This window comes from Solanum stenotomum, chromosome 5, assembly GCF_019186545.1.
Source record: "Solanum stenotomum isolate F172 chromosome 5, ASM1918654v1, whole genome shotgun sequence".
Lineage (NCBI taxonomy): Eukaryota > Viridiplantae > Streptophyta > Magnoliopsida > Solanales > Solanaceae > Solanum > Solanum stenotomum.
Genome location: NC_064286.1, coordinates 18,752,762 through 18,775,737, shown reverse-complemented (window position 1 = coordinate 18,775,737; position 22,976 = coordinate 18,752,762). Strand labels below are relative to the sequence as shown.

The 22,976-nt window shown below is 39.8% G+C and overlaps 1 protein-coding gene across 1 annotated transcript; it reads right to left on the bottom strand.

Moving 5' to 3' along the window:
* Window positions 1–9,300: 9,300 nt before the first annotated feature.
* LOC125863740 (protein Ycf2 A-like) lies at window positions 9,301–10,085 on the bottom strand. The gene is made up of 2 exons (XM_049543758.1): window positions 10,042–10,085; window positions 9,301–9,766 (listed from the first exon to the last, which is right to left on the bottom strand). The coding sequence occupies exons 1-2, from the start codon at window positions 10,083–10,085 to the stop codon at window positions 9,301–9,303; spliced, it is 510 nt and encodes a 169-aa protein (XP_049399715.1).
* Between the last annotated feature and the right edge of the window lie 12,891 nt (window positions 10,086–22,976).

Here is a 22,976-nt window from a genome sequence, read left to right as displayed (position 1 = left end):
AAAAGTTGAAAACCATTTGAAATTGGCTCTAGGGTGATAGCTTGCCCTAGATAAAGAACTCCCATACCTTTACTAAGATTCCCCAAGAAATTTGATGAAGAAAACGTCTTGCATCCACAACCCTAGCTCCCACTTCTTCTTCTTCTTCTCTTCTTTCTCTCTTCTTCTCTTCTTCACTCAAGAACCCTAACTCTTACTCTTTTAAAATGGAACAAAAATGATCCACAATCAGCCTAACACAACAATATAACCTCAAAAGAAATGATTTGTGAAAAGACCAAAATGCCCTTAAATTTCCGGACGGACTCCCTGCCAACTGCCCAACTTTCAAAGGGCATAACTCGCTCATACAGACTCGGAATCGAGCAAAATCGGTGGCGTTGGAAAGATCGTTCCAAGGGCTTTCCAAACATAACTGGAACTACTCCTGGATCATCCTGAGCTAGGAGTTATGACTGCTCAAAGTTGGCCAAAAACTCACTGATTTCCACACTTGGCCGAATTTCCAGATTCTGAATTTTTTTCCAAAAATGACTACTTCCAATTTCAAGCTTCTTCATATTCATTTTAAATTGTCGGATGTTACAATATCTCCCCCTTGGGAACATTCGTCCTCGAATGACACTTAACACTTTTCTAGGAAAACGACCAAAGTAAACAACCCATATTCAAGCATACAACCATATAATCAATACACATAATAAGGAGGAACACCAACTCCACATAGAAAGTCCCACACAATTTCATGCGATTCAAGAAAGGAGGCACAACATATGCTAACTCCTTATGCATCATCTTTATCTTTTCTTATTTCTCATTTCATTTCATTGGAGGTACTTCCTTCTCCAAAACTCAAGTAAGCATGCTCACATTATCACCCCATAAAGCAAATAGACAACTTATGCTAATTGAACATTATGCAACTTTCTCATAGAAGCACTTTACGCAACATCATCATAGATGCAAGATAACATGAGGAACAAAATTTATGAAAACTCATTTTCTCATTTAATCAAGAATTCATTTAAAACATGCATGACATAAGGAGACCATGGAAAACTTTTTTCACATAAGACTCCAAAACATAATCCAAGCTTCTAGGAACTCTTTGTTTTAGGCTTGAGTAAGCACATATAGAAGTAGGTAAGGATATCAACACTTCTCAACAACTTCACTACTCAACATACCATCCCCCACTTAAGGGTAAACCCAACTAAGGTCAACATGGACATGCCATAAGAATCTCAAGGGAGAAACCATCAATCTTACCAAAAACTATTCTCACCCAACTCTTCACTTCACTAAACCTCTTGTAATGAAAGCATCCTTCAAGCCTAACTCATAGACATCAACCACACTTAAAGACCTTATCATCGAACCACATATATCCCCCACTTAGGAGAAACTCTTACTAGTTCTTTCAAATTCACCTCCTTCCATCCTAAGGTCGAATCAAATTCACCTAAGTGGGGGATATTTACCGTCATGCTGCTGACCTTTCATTTTTTGTATCTCTTTGTCCATATTATCTATCTTTGTACAAAGCATTGCTATAGCATTGAATATTTTTTCATATTTGTCTAGATCCGTTTGTGTAGCTTTGTCTTGAAATGTAGTCTGCAATGACATTTTTGTTAGTACTTATCACTTCTATTGTAAATGTAAAATTCTGTATATTTAATATTAGTCTCCTTATTTCTTTTGTTGTAACTGAAACTTGTAGCTTCCTTGTGATCCACCATTTTACCAGCGTATTATCTGTTCTTACAATAAACTTATTATATACGATATATGGTTCAAAAGATAATAAACATTTATATAGTGCATATAATTCTTTTCTATTTATTTCCCATTTTATTTCAGGATTTGTAAATGTACCTGAGTAATATCTACAATGATGTTCTATTTTTTCTTGGCGTTGGAAAGATCGTTCTAAGGGCTTTCCAAACATAACTGGAACTACTCCTGGATCATCCTGAGCTAGGAGTAATGACTGCTCAAAGTTGGTCAAAAACTCACTGATTTCCACACTTGGCCGAATTTCCAGATTCTGAATTTTTTTCCAAAAATGACTACTTCCAATTTCAAGCTTCTTCATATTCATTCTAAATTGTCGGATGTTACAGGATGACATTTGATGAGTGTTCTAGTTTTATGAAGAGACTTGTTGGCCTATGTGCTTATAAGTCTTATGTGATTAATTGGTGAAGGTTGCGGTATATGCATGGTAAGTGCATTTTGGGTGACCTTATGGTGGTGCCTTAGTGTGTGTGATGATGGTATGGGACATTGCCCATACATTGCACAAAGGTATTGCTTAAGGGTTGGTGCAACCGATTAAAGAAGAAGGACAACTCGCAATGGTACTATGGCTAGTTGGAAAGCCTTTCAAGACAATCTCTTGATTCACATTCATGTGAAACCATTGCAACCGATCCTGCATACCAATCATCCGCCACTTAAAGTAATGGCCAAGGTTTCTATGGATTCAGCCCTGTGGAAAAATAGTGTTGTGGGCAATTTGGTGTGTAGTGTCACCCCTGGAGGTCCAAGGCAAGAAGGTAAAGATAAATGGGTTATGTATGTTTATGATGTATTGTTTATGTATAGAGTTCCTCCCTAAGGAGTGCAAGGTGACTAAGCTCCTTTAGGTGGGCAGGAGAATGAGGTTCCAATGGCTCCGCCAGATATGACTAATGGGGAGATTACTTTTCTCTCCCTGGGCCGTGCCATGACTACTCAAGAAGATAGAGATATGAGCCCTAAGGTGAATGCTATTGAGAGTACCGTGGCCTCAAGGTTAAGGGATTTCACAAGGATGAAACATCCTACCTTATTTGGTTCTAAGGTAGATGAGGACCCACAAAACTTTATAGATAAGGTGTTTAAGATTATGGATGCAATGGGAGTGACTCCTACGGAGAAGGCAGAGTTGGCTTTTTACCAACTCAAGGACGTAGCTCAAGTGTGGTTTGAAATGGAGGGATGAGAGACCCATAGGGGCTGACCCAATGGATTGGGGAGTGTTTAAGACGGCCTTTCTTGATAGGTGTTTCCCCTTAGAACTAAGGGAGCAAAAGTTGGTTGAGTTCATGAACCTACGTCAAGGGAATATGAGTATGAAGGAATACTCTCCAAGTATGCTCCTACCTTGGTAGCAAATTTTAGGGCTAGAATGAATAAGTTTGTGATGGTGATTTCCGGTTTGGTTGAAGAAGTGTCGTACGACCATGCTCCATCATGATATGGATATCTCTAGGCTTCTGGTTTATGCTCAACAACTTGAGCAGACAAAGCTTAGTAGGATGAATAGAGATATGAAGAGGGCTAGGCCGGATGAACAAAACCAATCTAGGTCTAAGAAGAGGTTCTATAACCAAGATTCTTCAATGGTCAACAATGATAGGGTGTCTAACCCTAAACCTCAAAGAGGGAATGGAGGTGGTTCTACTTTTGAGAGGCCTAGGTGTGCTACTTGTGGAAGCAACATTTGGGCAAGTGTCTTGCAGGTACGGATGGATGATTTGGATGTGGGAGTAAGGGTCATAAGATGAGAGATTGCCCTACACTTAAGGGAAAAAGGAAAGAGACCAATCAAGTTGCTCATGATGGCCCGGATCCAAATGCTCCTAAGAGGAACCGTTTCTATATGCTTCAAGCTAACAGGGATAAGGGAACAAACGAAGGTAAGTCAATTTTCTTTGTTGTTTGTTTGATGATAACGTTAGATGGGTTTACCCGAAGTGGGGGATAATGAGTTGAGTAGTAAGGTTGTTGATATCCTTGTCTTTTCCTTCTATTCTAATTCAAGCTTGAATACAAAGAGTTCTTAGTAGCATGTTGCATGTTGGAGTCTTATGTGAATTGAGTTTCCATATCCTCCTTATGATGTGCATATTTTAGTTGAATTCTAGTTTAAGTAAATATATGTGTTTCACGATTTATATGCATTTATGAAGAATTGTTTAAATTGCTCCATGAGATGCCTAGTTGATCATGCCAAGTGTGATCTTGATGTTGCATGATTATGATTTTGAGAGAAATTGTATGGTGAGCCTCTAAATGTTTTAATGAGCATGATATGCTATGGAGAAGAAACTTCCTCCAAAGAAATGAGAAATGGTAAAGTTCTATGCATATTGAATGGTAGATGTTATTCCTACTTCCTTGAATTGCATGAAAGTCTTGTTGTAATGCTTTTTCATGTCGAGTTGATGTTTCCTCCTTGATGTGTGTTGTAGTAATTATATTACATGCTTGTTGTGGGCTGCTAGTCCTAGAGTCTTTACTTTATAATGTTGAAGTGTCATTTGAAGACGAATGTTCCCAAGTAGGGGATATGGTAACATCCCTCAAAATGAAATAGGATAATTAGAGCTTCACATGCGTGTTAGTAGTTGATAAACTTGTATAAATGTTTGAAAATGAGTTTATAGGTCAGTTTAGTTGAGTTTGAAGTCAAACGTCAAAGAGACATTCAAGACGTTCGAAAACTAGTCGTTTGCGTGCTAGTGTATTCTAGTGTGTCTTTTGCATGTTTTTATGTGTCGTATGAAGTCTAAAATCAGTGATGGTGACCCTACTATCCTAATAGGAATGTTTAGGGTCCCAACGTCCGGGAACGACTCCCCAAGGACCACCCTAAAGGTTCTTGGAGAGGACCCAAATGTTGGCATAAAAGGCTGCATAGGCAGTGTGTTTGGCAGTCTTGTTTGACGCCCAGGGTGAGGCCTTGTCAGGCCATTGACGCCCCATTAAAATGGGCCATAGCTCCACACTTAGTTGTGGGAGCTTAGCCCCCCAAATGTTGAGCCTCTGTCCAAAACAACGACCGTCAATGCATTGACGGTCTGTCAATGGTGGCCGTCGTTTGGTGCACTGTTTCACTGCCAAGTTTCGGCCAAAAGTGGGGTGAATTTACCAATTCACTCCACGTTTTAATTAGACCCTAGATGATTATTTTACCTATTCTTGGTATTTTAAGTTAGTTAAAACTCTTTAACCTAGAATTCGACCTCATTATTCCAATTGAACCTTCCCTCTCACATAAATACTCTCTAGAACTCCATGGAAGACATTGATGAAACTTCAAGCTTGGGGATGGGTTCCTACTGAATTCTCCTTCAGATTCTTAAGGAAATTAATTACAAAGGTATGGGTATTTTATCTTTGATTCTCCTTTCAATCAAAGAGCCAACTCAAAGTGATTTCAATGTTTTTCGTACACACTAAAAACCCCAATTTCAATTCTAAGCTTGTGTTCTTGCGTGGAAGTATTTCAAATGATTATTTATGTTAATATTGATTGTTTAAAGATAAAAAATTCCATGAACCCTTGCATATCTTGAAATCCTAAGTTTTGGGTCTAAAGTGGGTCTATTGATGATGAGCTAATAATGTGATATTAATGTGTAGATTGTTATTGCCTATTGATTTATGTATTGTTCTATATTGAATTATGAGGAATTGATGGTCAATTGTGATATTTTGGATGTTGCCCTTGAATGGGCAACTGTGACCTAAGGTATATGATGATGATGAAGTTGTGAATAGATTATAATAATGATGAAGTTGTGCATAGATTATGTTGTAGATGTTAGAATTGTGAGGTTTAATCCCTTTGAAAGTGGGGAGGTGTTTACTTTATAAGCATGTTGGGATCATGGACTTGTAGGAGAAGTTGGATGATTGTTGTTTTGAATATTGTTGATTATATGAAGGTAATGCGATATAAAGTGAATTTTGTGTATGGTCTAAAAGTATGAAAGGTAACCTTGTGTAGATACTTTATGTGTTATGCTTGGTTGTTGTCTTCTTTGAATGATTTATAATGAAGGTGAGGTTAGGATAGACTATGTTTACCTACTCTCACACCTAGTGAATGAAAAGAATGAAAGAATGTAAGAAAGAATGAAAAGAATGAAAGAATGAAAGAAAGAATGAAAAGAATGGGAGTTAATTAGCTAATGAATGGAAGTGGGGTCTATTGTAAGGATAGTCTCATAAAGTACTCCTTTAAATGAATGGGGTTCCTAGATGAAAGATTTTCTCATCTTTGAATCCAAAAGCCTTAATGAATGAATGTTGGGTTGGGATGAGTACTCCTTTGTGAGTTGAGATTAGAGTACTTAGTAGCAATCCTTATCCCTAAACGAATGAATGTTGGGCTAGGATGGGTACTCCTTCGTGAGTTGAGATGAGAGTACTTAGTAGCAATTATTATGCCTAAATGAATGAATGTCCAACTCCGTGGGGGAGTAATGTCTAGCACCGAGAGGATATGAAGATGGGTGGATACTCCTTCGTTAGTAGAGATGTGAGTATTTAGTAGCAACCCATAAGATGGGTGGTTGAGTTGAGATGAGAGTACTTAGAAGCAATCCTTCTGTCCCTTAACTATGTGCCCACATAGGACTAGCTAGTGGTCTCTACCACGTAAAGGCTAAAAGAATGACCCTACCTTAGGCAAGTGGGGATCGCTCATCCGGTAAGGGTTACTGTCGGGATTCCATGTCAAACTCCATGGTCTATTTCGGTTAAGGCTCTCCCCCCACATTAATGAATGAATGAATTAGGATCTCTTAAGGGTGTACTAATTAGGATAGGTGGTGGAATGGGATATCATCTAGATATTGCACAAGTAGACATTAAAGGGAGAGCTTGAGATGTGAATGGAACTTGTCTTGTGTAACCTTAAGGATCACTTGGGTGTGGTATGGAGAGGTAATATGGGATGCCTCCCCATGTCTTACTTAGGTTAGTCTTGGGATGATATTTGATGAGTCTTGTAGTTTTAGGAAGTGACTTGTTGGCTTATGTGCTTATAAGTCTTATGTGATTAATTGGTGAAGGTTGAGATATGCATGGTAAGTGCACTTGTGTGACCTTAAGCTGGTGCCTTAGTGTGGGTGATGATGGTATGGGACGTAGCCCATATATTGCACAAAGGTATGGCTTAAGGGTTACTTAAGGTGGAGTTCCATGGCAAGAAGGTAAAGGTAAATGGGTTATGTATGTTTATGATGTATTATGAAGCATATGAGGAGATTAGAGAGGCAGGTTTGTGCCATGACTACTCAAGCAAATAGAGATGTGAGGCCTATGGTGAATGATATTGAGAGTACCGTGGCCTCAAGGTTAAGGGATTTCACAAAGATGAACCCTTCTACCTTCTTTGGTTCTAAGGTAGATGAGGACCCACAAAACTTTATAGATGAGTTGTTTAAGATTGTGTATGCAATAGGAGTGACTCCTAGGGAGAAGGCCTAGTTTATCATGCCTTGATTTGATCTTGAATATGATTTTGAGAAAAATTGTACGGTGAGCCTATAAATGTTGTAATGATCATGATATGCTATAGAGAAGGAAGTACCTCCAAAGAAATGAGAAATTGTAAAGTTTTGTGCATATTGAGTGGTAGATGTTATTCCTACTTCCTTGAATTGCATGAAAGTCTTGTTGTAATGCTTTTTTATGTCGAGTTGATGTTTCCTCCTGAATATGTGTTGTAGTAATGATATTACATGCTAGTTGTGGGCTGCTAGTTCTAGAGTCTTTTCTTTATAATGTTGAAGTGTCATTCGAGGACTAATGTTCCCAAGTGGGGGATATTGTAACATTCCTCAAAATGAAATAGGATAATTAGAGCTTCACACGCGTCTTTGTAGTGGATACACTTGTATAAATGATTGAAAATGAGTTTATAGGTCAGTTTAGTTGAGTTTGAAGTCAAACGTCAATGAGACGTTCAAGACGTTCGGAAACTAGTCATTTGCATGCTAGTGAGTTCAAGTGTGTCTTGTAAGTTTTTATGTGTTGTATGAAGTCTAAAATCAGTGATGGTGACCCTACTATCTTAATAGGCATGTTTAGGGTCCCAACGTCCGGGTACGATTCCCCAAGGACCACCTAAGGGTCCTTGGAGAGGAACCAAACGTTGGCATAAAAGGCTGCCTAGGCAGTGTGTTTGGTAGTCTTGTTTGACGCCCAGGGTGACGCCACGTCAGGCCATTGATGCCCCGTCAAAAGGGGGAGTTGCTCCACACTTAGTTGTGGGAGCTTAGCCCCCAAATGTTGAGCCTCTGTCCCAAACAACGACCTACCAGGACGGTCCGTCAATGCATTGACGGTCCGTCTGTGTATTGATGACTCGGTCGTTCTTCAACAGGCACGCAGTCAGAGCTCTGGCTCCTCCCACTTCTTGGGAGCTTACGCTTTCATGTTCTATTTCACTCCCGGGGGTTCTTTACCCACACGGTACTACTTCGCTATCGGTCACCCAGTTGTATTTAGCCTTGCAAGGTGGTCCTTGCTGATTCAGACGGGATTCCACGTGCCCCATGCTACTCGGGTCAGAGCCTAAGCTAGTGATGGTTTCGGATACTGGACTTTCGCCATCTATGGTGCAACATTCGGGTTGCTTTGCCTAGCTGCACGACGCTTGTATTGCTCTGCCACAATCCCGTTTTCACGGTTTAGGCAGCTCGCATTTCGCCCGCTGCTACTACGGGAATCTCTTTTGCTATAATTTCCTCTGGCTACTAAGATCTTTCAGTTCGCCTAGTTTTCTCTTGCGTGCCCATGGATTCAGCAGCAGTTCGAAAGGTTGCTCCAGAGTGCCCTCCTGGGCTGCAATCCAGATAAATTGGAAGCTCGAAAGGACCGGTCAAAAAAATTCATCCAAAGCTCGAGTATGGTACGAGGATACACTCCGTACCCTTTCAAGGAAGTTTAACGCAATGATAAGCGCCGCCTATTTATTTGCATAGTTCAAAGTCAAACGAACCGAGTGACAAAACAAAGAATATCAACAGGAGAGTAGATAGAAGCCTTAAAGGCCTGGCCGATTCCAATTCGAATAATGGTACGATGCTTTAGGGTGGCGAGATTCCTCTTTTATGAGATTCAAGATTAAAAGATGGGATACTTTTCGAATCTGCCATAAGGGAAAATGCGGATGAAAGAACACTTTAAGAGTTATCTATGCTCAGCCAATCTCTCAGGTGAGGGTGCGACGGTCAGTATAGAGATTGAAAGGAAACTGAAAAAGGATACTTTATCGAATATGCCAGGACCGCGTCTTCCATCAGTCTAGAGAATACGGGTCTCTCAAGGGGTCGGGAACACTGTTAGTTGGATTCCAAATCAAAGAATGCAGACATGGGAACTGAATAGATAGGTTGGGGCACGGGAGCTTCTCTTAAGAGAAGAGTTAATTCATATGGCAAGAGAAGGAGAGGGAGAATCAACATCTTCAGCGTAGGCAACTTTTTCTCATAGTCTAGAAGTTCTAATCGCCTCTTAGTCTAATAGAGTTCCGTTAGATAGGAACATATTTGATAAATACTGAGAACTCTCGGATAGAGTATTAGAACTGAAAGATCCATTAGATAATGAACTATTGGTTCTAAGCCATCTCTGATGATTAATCAACAATTTGAAGTGCCTTTCTTGCGTATTCTTGATAAACCAGCATTTATATATAGATGTAGGAGGATCCGTTTGGGAAGTAAGAAGCCCCTTTGATATCTCTACATCTGCAAATAATTCTCGATGTGAAAACTCAAAGCCAGGGGGCTGATCTTTGAATAGGAAAAAGAGTGCATCTGCAGGGGCCAAAATGAATTGGCTTGTTCGAAAAAGGCCTTGTTCTTTGGAAGATCTATCTCGTGTCTGGTACTGCATGGTTCCACTCTGCAAGAACCCCGAATCAGTCTCTTGAAGCTCATCATTTTCATCATAAAGGATCCGCTTGCCCCGAAATGACCTGGACCAATAGGAAAATCCCAATTCATTGGGCCTTTCGATACAATCAAATAGAAAGCCCCAAGGGCACCATATTCTAGGAGCCCAAACTATGTGATTGAATAAATCCTCCTGCGGATCAAGGGCTCCTTCTCCCTCCCCTTATTCAAACTTCGATTCATATTTTTCATAGAGAAATCTCTGATCAAGGATAGACCAAGAGCCCTTTTGTATCATATCTAAGGGACTCCGGTCGGGGTGAAGGCATCATTGAGAAATCCCGTTTATGTCGTTCACCTGCTGCATGTATTCGAGTCCTGGGTGGCACGATTACCTCTCATAGCAGGTGTATGAACAATGGGTCCGCCGGGTTGAGAGACCCGCGAACTGGGTGTGCTACCTATCGCTGGTAAACTATAATGTAAAATACCAGGGATTCGATATCCCAGGTTTGATTTCTAATCGACTCATTAAAGGGTGAAATTTTTTACCATGATCAAGAAAGATAACGACATGATTGATAGTCTAAATAAGAAATGGGTTGACCGCCTCTACGACGATGCGCCTATGCGGGAGGAGGTAAAATATGTACTAATACGATTTTGAAAGGGCTTCGATCTTTCAGAACCATGAGTATCGTACTACTACTAGTGGTTCAGGTGATGTAACAGAGGTAAATACAAATTTAGGTTCCGGTGAGGTGAGCGCAAATAGTAGTTCAGATTCAAGTTGGTTTAGTGAGGGCGACCGCGAAAGTCACCGAATGGCTCAGTACAGTCTTTGGGCTTGTCTGCTCTTTCATTGGATTAGTTTCCGTATAGGGAAGAAGGGTAGCACCATCCCGGGTGTTAGGATATATTTGTAATGTAGAATATTATGTTAATAAAAAAACACATGGAGTCATTTTTGCATCCTTGCATCAATACCCTAGCACCGCCTATCCTTAACGCCTGCTGCCACTAGGCCATACCCGTAATTACACCATACCGTCACCATACAGTCTCATAGACCCGCATCTTTTAAAGAGACGAATTGGTACGTATGGGATTCCGCCATCCAGATTATCATGCAATAGGCATCTTATGCTGCGACAAGCATTCTATGATGCGATACGACCTTCTAATAAGGTCCCCTGAAACTCCTTCTCCTTTAATAACGTCATATACAATACGACCTTCTAATAAGGTCCCCTGAAACTCCTCGGGCTTTATAACATATGCAAAACGGTATACAAAGGGGTTGCAGGCAGCAAGCTCATGCAACGCCCAATTAGATGGTACGTTACTGCACCCTTTACCGTTTTATCCTTTAACAAGTTCTCATGACTTTTGCACATGCCTCCTTATGTTACTATACACAAATCAGTCTCTAAACATCAGAATCTGGCAGTAGCAATATGAACTCACGGTTTCCGACCATTGTCCCTTGAACATCCAACTAACATTACATTTAAAATGCTCAAATGGGCTAACAATTGAGTTAAAGGGGACTCCCCTCCATGGCTGTCCCAACATGCACAATCAACCAGAACATTCCCCAATCTCACACCATGAAAAAGGAACAATTCTTAGCTCATTAACACATACCAAATCCCCTAACCGATTCAAGCACAAAAGAGGGATGAAAATTTCAGTAACTCACCTTGTTGGACAGCAACCTCACTTGCTAACTTCAAGGTTTAGGTTGTTTTTGCCAAATTATCTTACGGTGAAATCAGTTTCTCCTCTTGAATTTCTTAAGATGGGAGATGTTACACCAACTTGTACTTGAAAAATAAAGGGCTTTCTCAGATTTTTAATGGTGAACTTGCAGGCCAGCACTTTGGAGATTCTAGGGTTTCTTTTTGGGAGTAAATTGATGTAAAACAAGTGAGAGATATATGAAATGAATTTCATTCTCTTAAGGTCCTTTCTGGACGTTTTTACATTAAGAAATATGTAGAAATATCTAGTCCCTCACTTTAAGTAAGCAGGTACATCACTACCTTAATTTCTGCCACAAGTTCTTTAAGTAGCTGCATCACCTAGTTGCCCTTTTCTTTTATAATGCAGTCCACATATTTCCTAAGTAGGTGCATCACCTACTTACCACTTATTTAAGTAGGTCAACAGTTAATCTACCATTAAGAACCTATGTCATCCTTTCTACGTAAGCTACACATGTACGTAAGTAACTTAATTACGTAAGACATCCGAATCAGAAGCTTAACCAAGTAGGTTGATTACTATGACAAATTATACTTTACTTACTCTATTTAGCCTCAAACCTCTTTCGCATATTGTCAAACCTATTTCAAACCCTCACTACTCACATAGAACTAGTATATGCAAAATATGGGACGTTACATCCTCCCCTCCTTAGGAACATTCGTCCACGAATGTTTGCCTAATTATTCAGCTCCAATCAAGTTCAATCAAGCCTATGTTGAATTCTATTGTTAGCCACATAATACGCACAGACTTATACTTACTTGTTATTGTCTCAACTTAGCACTTTGACCCTTCTCCTCGGATTGAAATAAATGAGGATATTTGGAATTCATTGCTTCTTCCGCCTCCCTGTAACTTCTTCAACTTGTTGGTTTCTCCATAGTACTTTTACAGAAGCTACTTCTATATTTCTTAGTTTATTAACTTGTCGATCCAAAATTGCGATGGGTACTTCTTCGTAAGTGAGATCTTCTGTAAAATGTACATCTTCCGTAGAAATGATACGAGATGAGTCGCCTATGCATTTTCGAAGCATTAAGACATGAAATACTGGATGAACTGTTGAGAGCTCTTGAGGTAGCTCTAACTCATACGCGACTTGACCAACTCTTCGAATAATTTTATATGACCCTATATAGCGCGGACTCAACTTCCTCTTTTTACCAAATCTCATTACCTCTTTCATTGGGGATACCTTCAAAAATACCCAATCTCCTATGAAAAATTCCAGTCCTCTCCTTCTATTATCTGCATATGATTTATGCCGGCTTTGAGCTGTTGCTAATCGTTGTTGTATCACCTTAACTTTTTCCATAGCTTGATGAACTCCTGGCCCAAATAAGGCAGTTTCGCCCACTTCAAACCATCCGATCGGTGACCTGCACTTTCTCCCATATAACGCTTCATAAGGTGCCATTCTGATACTTGAATGGTAGCTGTTGTTGTAAGCAAACTCAATAAGCGGCAAATGATCATCCCAACTACCTTTGAAGTCTAATATACAAGCTCGCAACATATCCTCAAGTGTTTGGATTGTACGTTCTGCCTGACCATCCGTTTGAGCGTGAAAGGTTGTGCTTAAATTCACTTGCGTTCCCAAACTCTTCTGAAATGACTTCCAAAAGTTCGCGGTGAATTGATTTCCTATATCAGATATAATAGAGATTGACACTCCATGTAGCCGGACTAACTCTTTAATATACAACTTTGCATACTCTTCAACTGTATAAGTAGTCTTGACCGGTAAGAAGTGCGCTGCTTTGGTGAGTCTATCAACAATCACCCATATGGAATCAAACTTCCGAAATGAGCGAGGCAAACCAGTGACAAAATCCATATTAATCATATCCCACTTCCAAATTGGAAGTTCTATACGCTGCATATAACCTCCAGGCTTCTGGTGCTCTACTTTAACTTGTTGACAATTTGGACATTGAGCTACAAATTCTGCAATGCTCTTCTTCATGTCACCCCACCAATATACTTCTTTCAAGTCATGATACATTTTTGTTGATCCCGGATGGACAGAATATCTTGAATGATGTGCTTCTGTCATAATTCTCCTTCTTAGTCCATCTATGTTAGGTACACACAATCTGTTTTGGCATTGAAGTACTCCCTCTTCTGTAAGCTCAAATGTCTTTGTCATACCTTGTTGTACATTATCCTTAAACTGTAATAGGATAGGATCCGTGTACTGCTTCTCTTTTACCTCCTCTACAAATGAAGATTCTGCAGCATTTTGGACAATAACTCCTTCATCTGGAGATTCAAGAAGGCGAACCCCCAAGCTAGCTAATTGACGTAGATCTTTAGTTATTTGCTGCCTTCCTATGGACTGCTCATAAGTGCTTGCCATCATTTTACGACTTAAAGCATCAGCTACAACATTTACCTTCCCGGGATGATAGAAGATATCAATGTCATAATCCTTTAATAACTCAAGCCACCTTCGCTGCCTCAAATTCAGATCCTTTTGCTTAAAGATGTATTGCAAACTCTTGTGATCAGTATATATATCAACGTGAACACCATACAAGTAGTGGCGCCATATCTTCAAAGCAAACACAACTGCTGCTAGCTCTAGATCAAGGGTTGGATAGTTTTTCTCATGTGACCGTAACTGCCTTGAGGCATAAGCTATCACCTTACCATCCTGCATCAACACACATCCTAAGCCCACTCCTGATGCATCACAATACACTACGTACCCTTTCGTGCCTTCTGGAAGTACCAATATAGGTGTAGAAGTCAATTTATTCTTCGATTCTTGGAAGCTTCTTTCACACGCATCGCTCCACTGGAACTTGACTTCTTTTTGTGTTAGTTTTGTTAATGGTGCGGAAATAGAAGCAAATCCTTCAACAAACCTTCTATAATAACTTGCCAACCTAAGGAAACTATGAACCTCCGTAGGTGTTGTAGGTCTTGTCCAGTTCTTCACAGCTTCTATCTTTTGGGTATCAACCCTTACTCCTTCATCAGATACAATATGACCCAAGAATGCCATAGATCTTAACCAAAACTCACATTTAGAGAACTTTGCGTACAACTTTCGATCACGAAGAATCTGTAACACCTGCCGCAAGTGATTAGCATGGTCCTCTTCAGATCTTGAATACACCATAATGTCATCTATAATTACTATCACGAACACATCCAAAAATGGCTTGAACACCCTATTCATCAAATCCATAAAAGCTGCTGGTGCATTTGTTAGCCCGAATGACATAACTAAAAACTCGAAATGACCATACCATGTTCGAAAAGCCGTCTTGGGTATATCTTGATCTCTGACCCTCACTTGGTGATAACCCGACCTCAAGTCAATTTTTGAAAAGCACTTAGCACCATGTAACTGATCAAACAAATCATCAATTCTTGGGAGGGGATATTTGTTCTTAATCGCTACCTTATTCAACTGTCGGTAATCAATACACATTCTCAATGACCCATCTTTCTTGCGTACAAATAAAACTGGTGCTCCCCAAGGGGACATACTAGGCCTTATGAATCCCTTTTCTAACAAATCATTCTATATTTAATTGTCCCTTTTCTAACAAATCATTCTATATTTAATTGTTCCTTCAACTCCCGTAATTCTGCCTGGGCCATTCTATATGGAGGAATGGAGATAGGTTGAGTATCTGAAATTATATCAATACCAAACTCTACTTCTCGTTCTGGAGGCAAACCTGGAAGATCTTCAGGAAATACATCAGGAAATTCATTTACCACCGGAACAAATTGAAGAGTTGGTGGATCTGCATCTATATTTCTCACTCTTACTAAATGGCATATGTAACCTTTGGTCATCATCTTCTTAGCCTTAAAATAAGAAATAAACTTACCTCTTGGCACCCCAACATTACCTTTCCATTCAAGGACTGCCTCTTTTGGAAAATGGAAATGCACCATCTTAGTTCGGCATTCTACTGTAGCAAAACAAGAAGCTAACCAATCCATACCCATTATGACATCAAAATCAACCATTTCTAGTTCAACAAGGTCTGCTAATGTATTACGACCACAAACAGTTACTAAGCACTTTCGATAGAGTATTCTAGCTATAATAGATTCACCAATCGGTGTAGACACTTCAAATGGTTTAACCAATAATTCTGGTGTTCTTTTGAACTTTGCAGCAATCAATGGAGTGACATACGATAGTGTAGACCCCGGATCAATTAATGCATATACAATATGTGAAAAGATGGATAATGTACCTGTAACCACATCCGGTGAAGCCTCCAAATTTTGTCGATTCCCCAGGGCATACGTGCGATTCTGAACTCCACTAGAACTAGCTGCTCCTCTAACACTTCTACCACGACCTGCAGGCATTTGTGCACCCCTGCCTAAAGAAGGAACTGATGAAGACGATGCAGCAATCGATCCAGCAGGTTGTGCCATACCACCCATGCCCCTTTGAGGGCAATTTCTCATCATGTGTCCCGGTGTACCACACCAAAAACAAGCATCTGTCCCAAACATACATGTGCCTAGGTGATTTCTCCCGCACTGTATACAAAGTTGTCGAGGAGGTCTTGATTGGCTCATAATTCCCTGCTCTTGGTGCCCTGCTGTTCTTGAGCTTTGGCTTTCAACTCTTTGCCCAAACTGATCGCCCCTAGACCCTCAGGGTGGAGCACTAGCTGTAGAGTAGGAAAATGATGTCCTAGGTGGTCTATTAAAAAACTGAGGCTTAAACTCACCTTGAGATTGGGTAAACTGCCCCGTAGATTTGGCCCTCTTGGACTGCCCTCTTTCCGACTCTTGTGCCCTTCTTCTTTGCCTTTAATCCTCCAACTTTTGTGCAAAAGCTTGCATCCTCGCTATATCCATGTCTTTATTCAAAGAAGCAATGGTACAATCTCTAACCAAATATGAATCTAATCTGTCCACATATCGATGAACTCTATCCTCCATAGTAGACACTACATTAGGAGCATACCTGGATAAAGAATTAAACTTGAGACTGTACTCCCTCACGCTCATATTCCCTTGGTGGAGATTTAAAAACTGATCAGCACGGGCCTCTTGGATCTCTAATGGCAGATAATGGTCAAGAAATGCCTTTTTGAACTCTTTCCAACTAGCTAAAGGTGCATCTGTAACCCTTGATTGCTTCCAAGCTTCATACCACAATATAGCCATACCTCTGAGTCTATATGTTGCTAGCTCAACTGCTTCTTTACCACTTACATGCATAACATCCAAAGTTCGTTGAATCTGATCAATAAAGTCTTGCAGATCTTCTTTAGGATCTGACCCGGTGAATGATGGAGGGTCCAAATTAAGAAAATCACGTATTCGTGTACTAGCAGCCCTATCTGCAGCACTCGTACCTGCAATTGGACCTTCTTGCCTTTGCCCTTGGCCAGCAACTATACGAGTCAATAATTGGACTGCATTCTTTAAATCTTGCTCAGTAGTATTTATAGGGGGTTCTCGAGGTGTTGCTTCCCTCCTTAAATCATCTAGAGATGGAGGAGTCGGGGAAGTCTATGATAGAGACTCATTTTAAGCCTTACTTTGATCAGCTTGTCTAGGTAATAATTGGCTACTCCCTTCTCCGGCAGCCACATCTATTTGCTTGCCTGTATTTCTACTCCTTCTCGTAACTGGCATCTTTGCTATAATAAAACAATTTAGAGGTTAGATATAATCCACCTACAATATGGCTCTATCGCACGATCTAGAAGATGAAACAACAGAAACAACTCCTACATGTCCCGTAGCCTCCTGTTTATAGATGTGGTGCACAACACATCCATAAGCAAGACTCTACATAGACACGATTTTGTAGACTCCCTAGGATGACCTGCTCTGATACCACTTTTATCACGCCTCAGATCTGATTAAGACGGACAGGCACCCGATGTCTAAATGGCCCGGGAGAACCAACTTACAACCTGCACTTACAATACATTTAACTATGATAACTATGAAGCTATGACAAGCTTATATGCCCTGTAGTGATAAAAGACCGACATAGACAGGCCCAAAACTTATGTATAACACTTGACCGTTGAGGCCACAATTGTTATGAGACAAGACACAATCAAACTTTATACATTAGTCTACAAAGCCTCTACAAGATTGATAACAACATGGATAGCATGGATCGCGTAAAAGCATTAGAGGAGCTTGATGGACACAAAATCAAGAAGTACAATGTGTAGAAGGTCCATCTAAGTGAAGAGAAAGAAGAAAGAGGCCATTTGTGCAAATGGTCATCTCACAATTAATTTCAAGAATTCAAAAAATAAGACAACCAAACAAGGCCCTTACCTCATTAAGGGTAAAATTGTCAAAGAAGTGTCTTCTTTATTTTATTAGTATAAATAGTAGTCTCTTTTATTTTGGAAGATTTAGACTATATGGATTTTGAATGTGAAATGAACAAACTTTTTAAAGAGTGTAGTTTAAGGGTGGAATCCCTTTAGGATAGTCTAGCTTAGTGTAGCTTAATCTAGATTAGTAATGGGTGAATTCTCATTGTTGATTTAGGACTTCTTTAACCTTGATTTCACTTGAGATTGCTCATTTGTGGTTTTCAATTTGAGTTGTTTCTTTTTGAATTCAAGTTTCTCTTCTTCCTTGGTTGATTGTTTATTCAATTGTCTTTCTTTCTTCTCTTCTCATCTCTTATTTCTCATCTATCTTACTTTTGTGTTGTTTCATTTCCCATTTGATTTCAATTGGTTTCATCCCCAATTGGAACCATTATCAAAGATAGACAACCTTGGTTTAGGTTGGAACAAGGCCCCGCCTTACCCTTAACTACTATACGGTAACAAAATAGATGCCAAAGACTCGATTGAGCCCCGAATCAACTTGGAGCTCACCAATAGCATCTGAGTGTCCTGTGCTCCTACTGGGGAGGTCTACTAGCTGGAGTACCTGTGGTTGCAGCATGAAATGCAGCGTCCCCCGAGAGGGACGTCAGTACGAAGAATGTACTGAATATGTAAGGCAATAACATATGTAAACAAGAGCTCAATTGAAATCAAGTATCAATATGTAAATGCATAGATCAGATTAAAGACCACCCCTGTTGCTGTTATGGGATCAGGTACATTATATTCTTTTCTGTAATTTTCTTTACATTGCGATCTCTGTAAAGCATGTGCTACAAATAACCAACTGATCAGTGGTAAAAGAAGATGACCCATGCTAGGCATTTTAACCCCTGAGATGCTGTCCTCAAATATATAAATTTGGGATCGACCCATGCTAGGCTTTCGCCCCTAGCCTACCGCCCTTATACACAAATTGGGATCGACCCATCCTAGGCTTTTGCCCCTGGGCTGCCACCCTTACACATATACCGCTTCATTTACACATATACCGCTTCTTTGAGATTGTTATTTTGGTGGTCATGATTATTTTTGAGCATCAGAACTGTGGATCAGTAGTAGGAAACATGTGAATATGCACTTAGGGCAGTAACAATAACACAAGATGGAAATGTAACACTAATGAATTACATAAGAGCTCAAATGACACAATGGACCACATTTGATTGACAGGAGGAATCACAAAGCTACTGCTGAAATTACCCTTTTCTCATACCAATACTTGGAAAAGTAAAGATGCACATATATTGAAGCAATTCGACACACTAAGGAAAGAGGAAATATTGTTAGCTGTGTGTCACGCCTCAAATCCCGTTAAGACGGACAAGCACTCGATGCCCTAATGGCCCAAGAGAACCAACATGTGACCTGTGCTTACTATGCATGTAACTATAAAAGTTTTGTGACAAGTTCGCAGGGACACAATGATCTGAACCGACATAAGTAGACCCAAAACTTATATACAAGACTTGGCCATTGAGGCCACAACTGGTTAAGATGCAACTGAACCATATACATAAGTCTACAAAGCCTCTAAAAGATAGAAACCCTTAGAGTAGGTCGGGACAGACCCCACCTTACCTCTAGCTACGATACAATACCAAAATGAGTCTACCAAGGGCTCAGTAAAGCTCTGAAGCAACCTGGAGCTCACCAAAAGTAGCTGAGTGTCGTATGCTCCTACTGAGGAGTTCTACTAGTGAGAGTACATGTGCCTGCAACAGGAAATGCAGCGTCCCCCGCGAGGGACGTCAGTACGAAAAGTGTACTGAATATGTAAGGCAACTACATATATAAAAATAAGAGCTCAAACGAAACCAGGTATCAACGTATAAGTGCATAAATCAGAATAGGAGGCTGCCTCTGTTAACTCTGGTGGGGTCATGTATGTTACATTCTTGTCTTTACCTTTATGTGTGTTATGATCTTTATAACGCATGTGATATAAGTGACCAGCTGATCAGTGGTAGAAGAGGATGACCCATGCTAGGCATTTTAACCCCTGGGATGCGATTCTCAACATTGCACAAATCGGGATCGGCCCATGCTAGGCTTTCGCCCCTGAGCTGCCACCCATAGTTATACAAATTGCTTCACTTAGATTCTTTAATCTTTGAGATTGTTGTTTTGGTGGTCACGATAATTTTTGAGATTTGGAAATACGGAACAGTAGTAGGAGACATGAAAATAATACTTTAGGACAGTAGCTACAATATAAGGAGCTACGTAACATTAATGCATTACTTGAGAGTTTGAATGACACAAATGACTTCAATTGACTATAGAGTACTGAACGTGTAACTAAGTAATTATGTACACTTAGGAGGGGGGGAATATTGTTAGCTATTTGGATATCGTACGTTGCCACTATGTTTCCTTTACTAGGAATAGAACTTAGGAAATTCACTTATTGACATTAATCGCAAGTATCAGATTTCATGCCAAGGAATATGGAATCGAATCGCCCTACATACCTTATTTTTTTTGACCAATACCACTGTCACAATTCAACCTCCCTTCTTGAATGCTAATCTACAATATAAGTCACAATTAAGCTAATGTTAGCAACTAATCAAGGCCCTAAAAACAGTAGCTAACACTTGACGGAAAGTAGGCCCATACAACCCTTGCACCAATGGTGAACCACCACACCCTTCTTCTATACATTAATACAACTTCATACATCCTTTTCCAAGATACCCAAACAGCCCCCAACAACAATATGCATAAGGCAGCCACTATCAATCCCTAAAAATCTTTCAGCATAATAGGAGAATATTAACTCAAAGATTTATCACCATCCATTAGTTCTTGATAAATATATACAAAATTCTCCACCCCAAATCTGGATTTAAAGAGAGGAAAAAAATGGGTAGTAGTCTTACCTTAGTTTCTAGGAATTTATCCTCTAAAGTTGTACTCCAAGAACTGAAACTCTCCTTCAAACTTTTACTTCAAAATGGGGCAATACTCAAGGAACCAAGGTTTTCTAGGGCTGCTGATTGAAGCCAAGAGAGACCAAGAGAGAAACTTAAGAAATCTGAAAATTTTGAAAGTTAAAAATGAAGCTAAAGATCTGATCTTTATCCCTTTAAAAAGGACGTGTAATGGCCGAATTTCTTGACTAATTTTGGCCATATATTGTCAAGTAGGTGACCCACCTACTTGGCCCCACCTACTTGGCCTTTTAACTTGGGCTTTTGGGAACTTCAACACTTGTTGGGCCCTACTCCTAATTATCCCTCTATTCATGTCAATTTGGGCCATAATTAATGCAAGTAGGTGGTCCACCTATTTGGACTTTTCACTTGGGCCTTTTTGGACATAAGACTATTGGGCCTTGGCTGTCCATTTTTCCGCTATCAACTCAACTTGGGCCAAATTAAGGCAAGTAAGTGGTAGTGCATTTGACCCAATTACCACTTTACTACCTCTAGTTTAAATACTTCCGTCGGAGCTAACTTGCAGTACATATGCTGAAACGTGCAAGGTGTTACATCACCTTGCGAGCTAGCTAGTTTAAACCAACACCAATCATATAAGAAGCACGGCCCCTCACCTATACTATAAGGCTATGTCAAGTATCACGTGAATAGAACTAGCATACGCATAATACAAGTTGGTACACTGTGTTTGGGATTGTACGCTGCCACTGTGTCATTTACTTGAAAGAGCACTTAGGAAGCTCACTTGTTGGTAGTGACACAAGCAGAGTTCATGCCAAAGAATATAGAATCGAATAGCCTTACATACTTTGATGTACCACTCAGATAGTACAACGAATTAACCTCCTTCCTTTCCGATTATTAATCTACAATGAAATAAGTAACACAACTAATATTAGTAGCTAACCAACAGATTGGGCTACTTGAACTTGGCAAACAGTAATCAGGCAGCAAACCCATACTTATCAAACCGATGGTATGCATTCCACCCCTTCTCCTTTAATAACGTCATATACAATACGACCTTCTAATAAGGTCCCTTGAAACTCCTCGGGCTTTATAACATATGCAAAACAGTCTACAAAGGGGTTGCACGCAGTAAGCTCATGCAAGGCCCATTTAGATGGTACGTTACTGCACCCTTTATCGTTTTATCCTTTTACAAGTTCCGTGACTTCTGCACATGCCTCCTTATGTTGCTATACACAAATCAGTCTCTAAACATCAGAATGTGGCAGTAATAATATGAACTCACGGTTTCCGACCATTGTCCCTTGAGCATCCAACTAACATTACATTTAAAATGCTCAAATGGGCTAACAATTGAGTTAAAGGGGACTCCCCTCCATGGCTGTCCCAACATGCACAATCAACCAGAACATTCCCCAATCTCACACCATGTAAAAGGAACAATTCTCAGCTCATTAACACATACCAAATCCCCTAACCGATTCAAGCACAAAAGTGGGATGAAAATTTCAGTAACTCACCTTGTTGGACAGCAACCTCACTTGCTAACTTCAAGGTTTAAGTTGTCTTTTCCAAATTATCTTAAGGTGAAATCAGTTTCTCCTCTTGAATTTCTTAAGATGGGAGATGTTACACCAACTTGTACTTGAAAAATAAAGGGTTTTCTCAGATTTTTAATGGTGAACTTGCAGGCCAGCACTTTGGAGCTTCTAGGGTTTCTTTTTTAGAGTAAATTGATGTAGAACAAGTGAGAGATATATGAAATGAATTTCATTCTCTTAAGGGTCCTTTATGGACGTTTTTACATTAAGAAATATGTAGAAATATCTAGTCCCTCACTTTAAGTAAGCAGGTACATCACTCCCTTAATTTCTGCCACAAGTTCTTTAAGTAGATGCATCACCTAATTGCCCTTTTCTTTTAAAATGCAGTCCACATATTTCCTAAGTAGGTGCATCACCTACTTACAACTTATTTAAGTAGGTCAGCAATTAATCTACCATTAAGAACCTATGTCATCCTTTCTACGTAAGCTACACATGTACGTAAGTAACTTAATTACGTAAGACATCCGAATTAGTAGCTTAACCAAGTAGGTTGATTACTGCGACAAATTATACTTTACTTACTCTATTTAGCCTCAAACCTCTTTCGAATATTGTCAAACCTATTTCAAACCCTCACTACTCACATAGAACTAGTATATGCAAAATATGGGACATTACAACCTCCCCTCCTTAGGAACA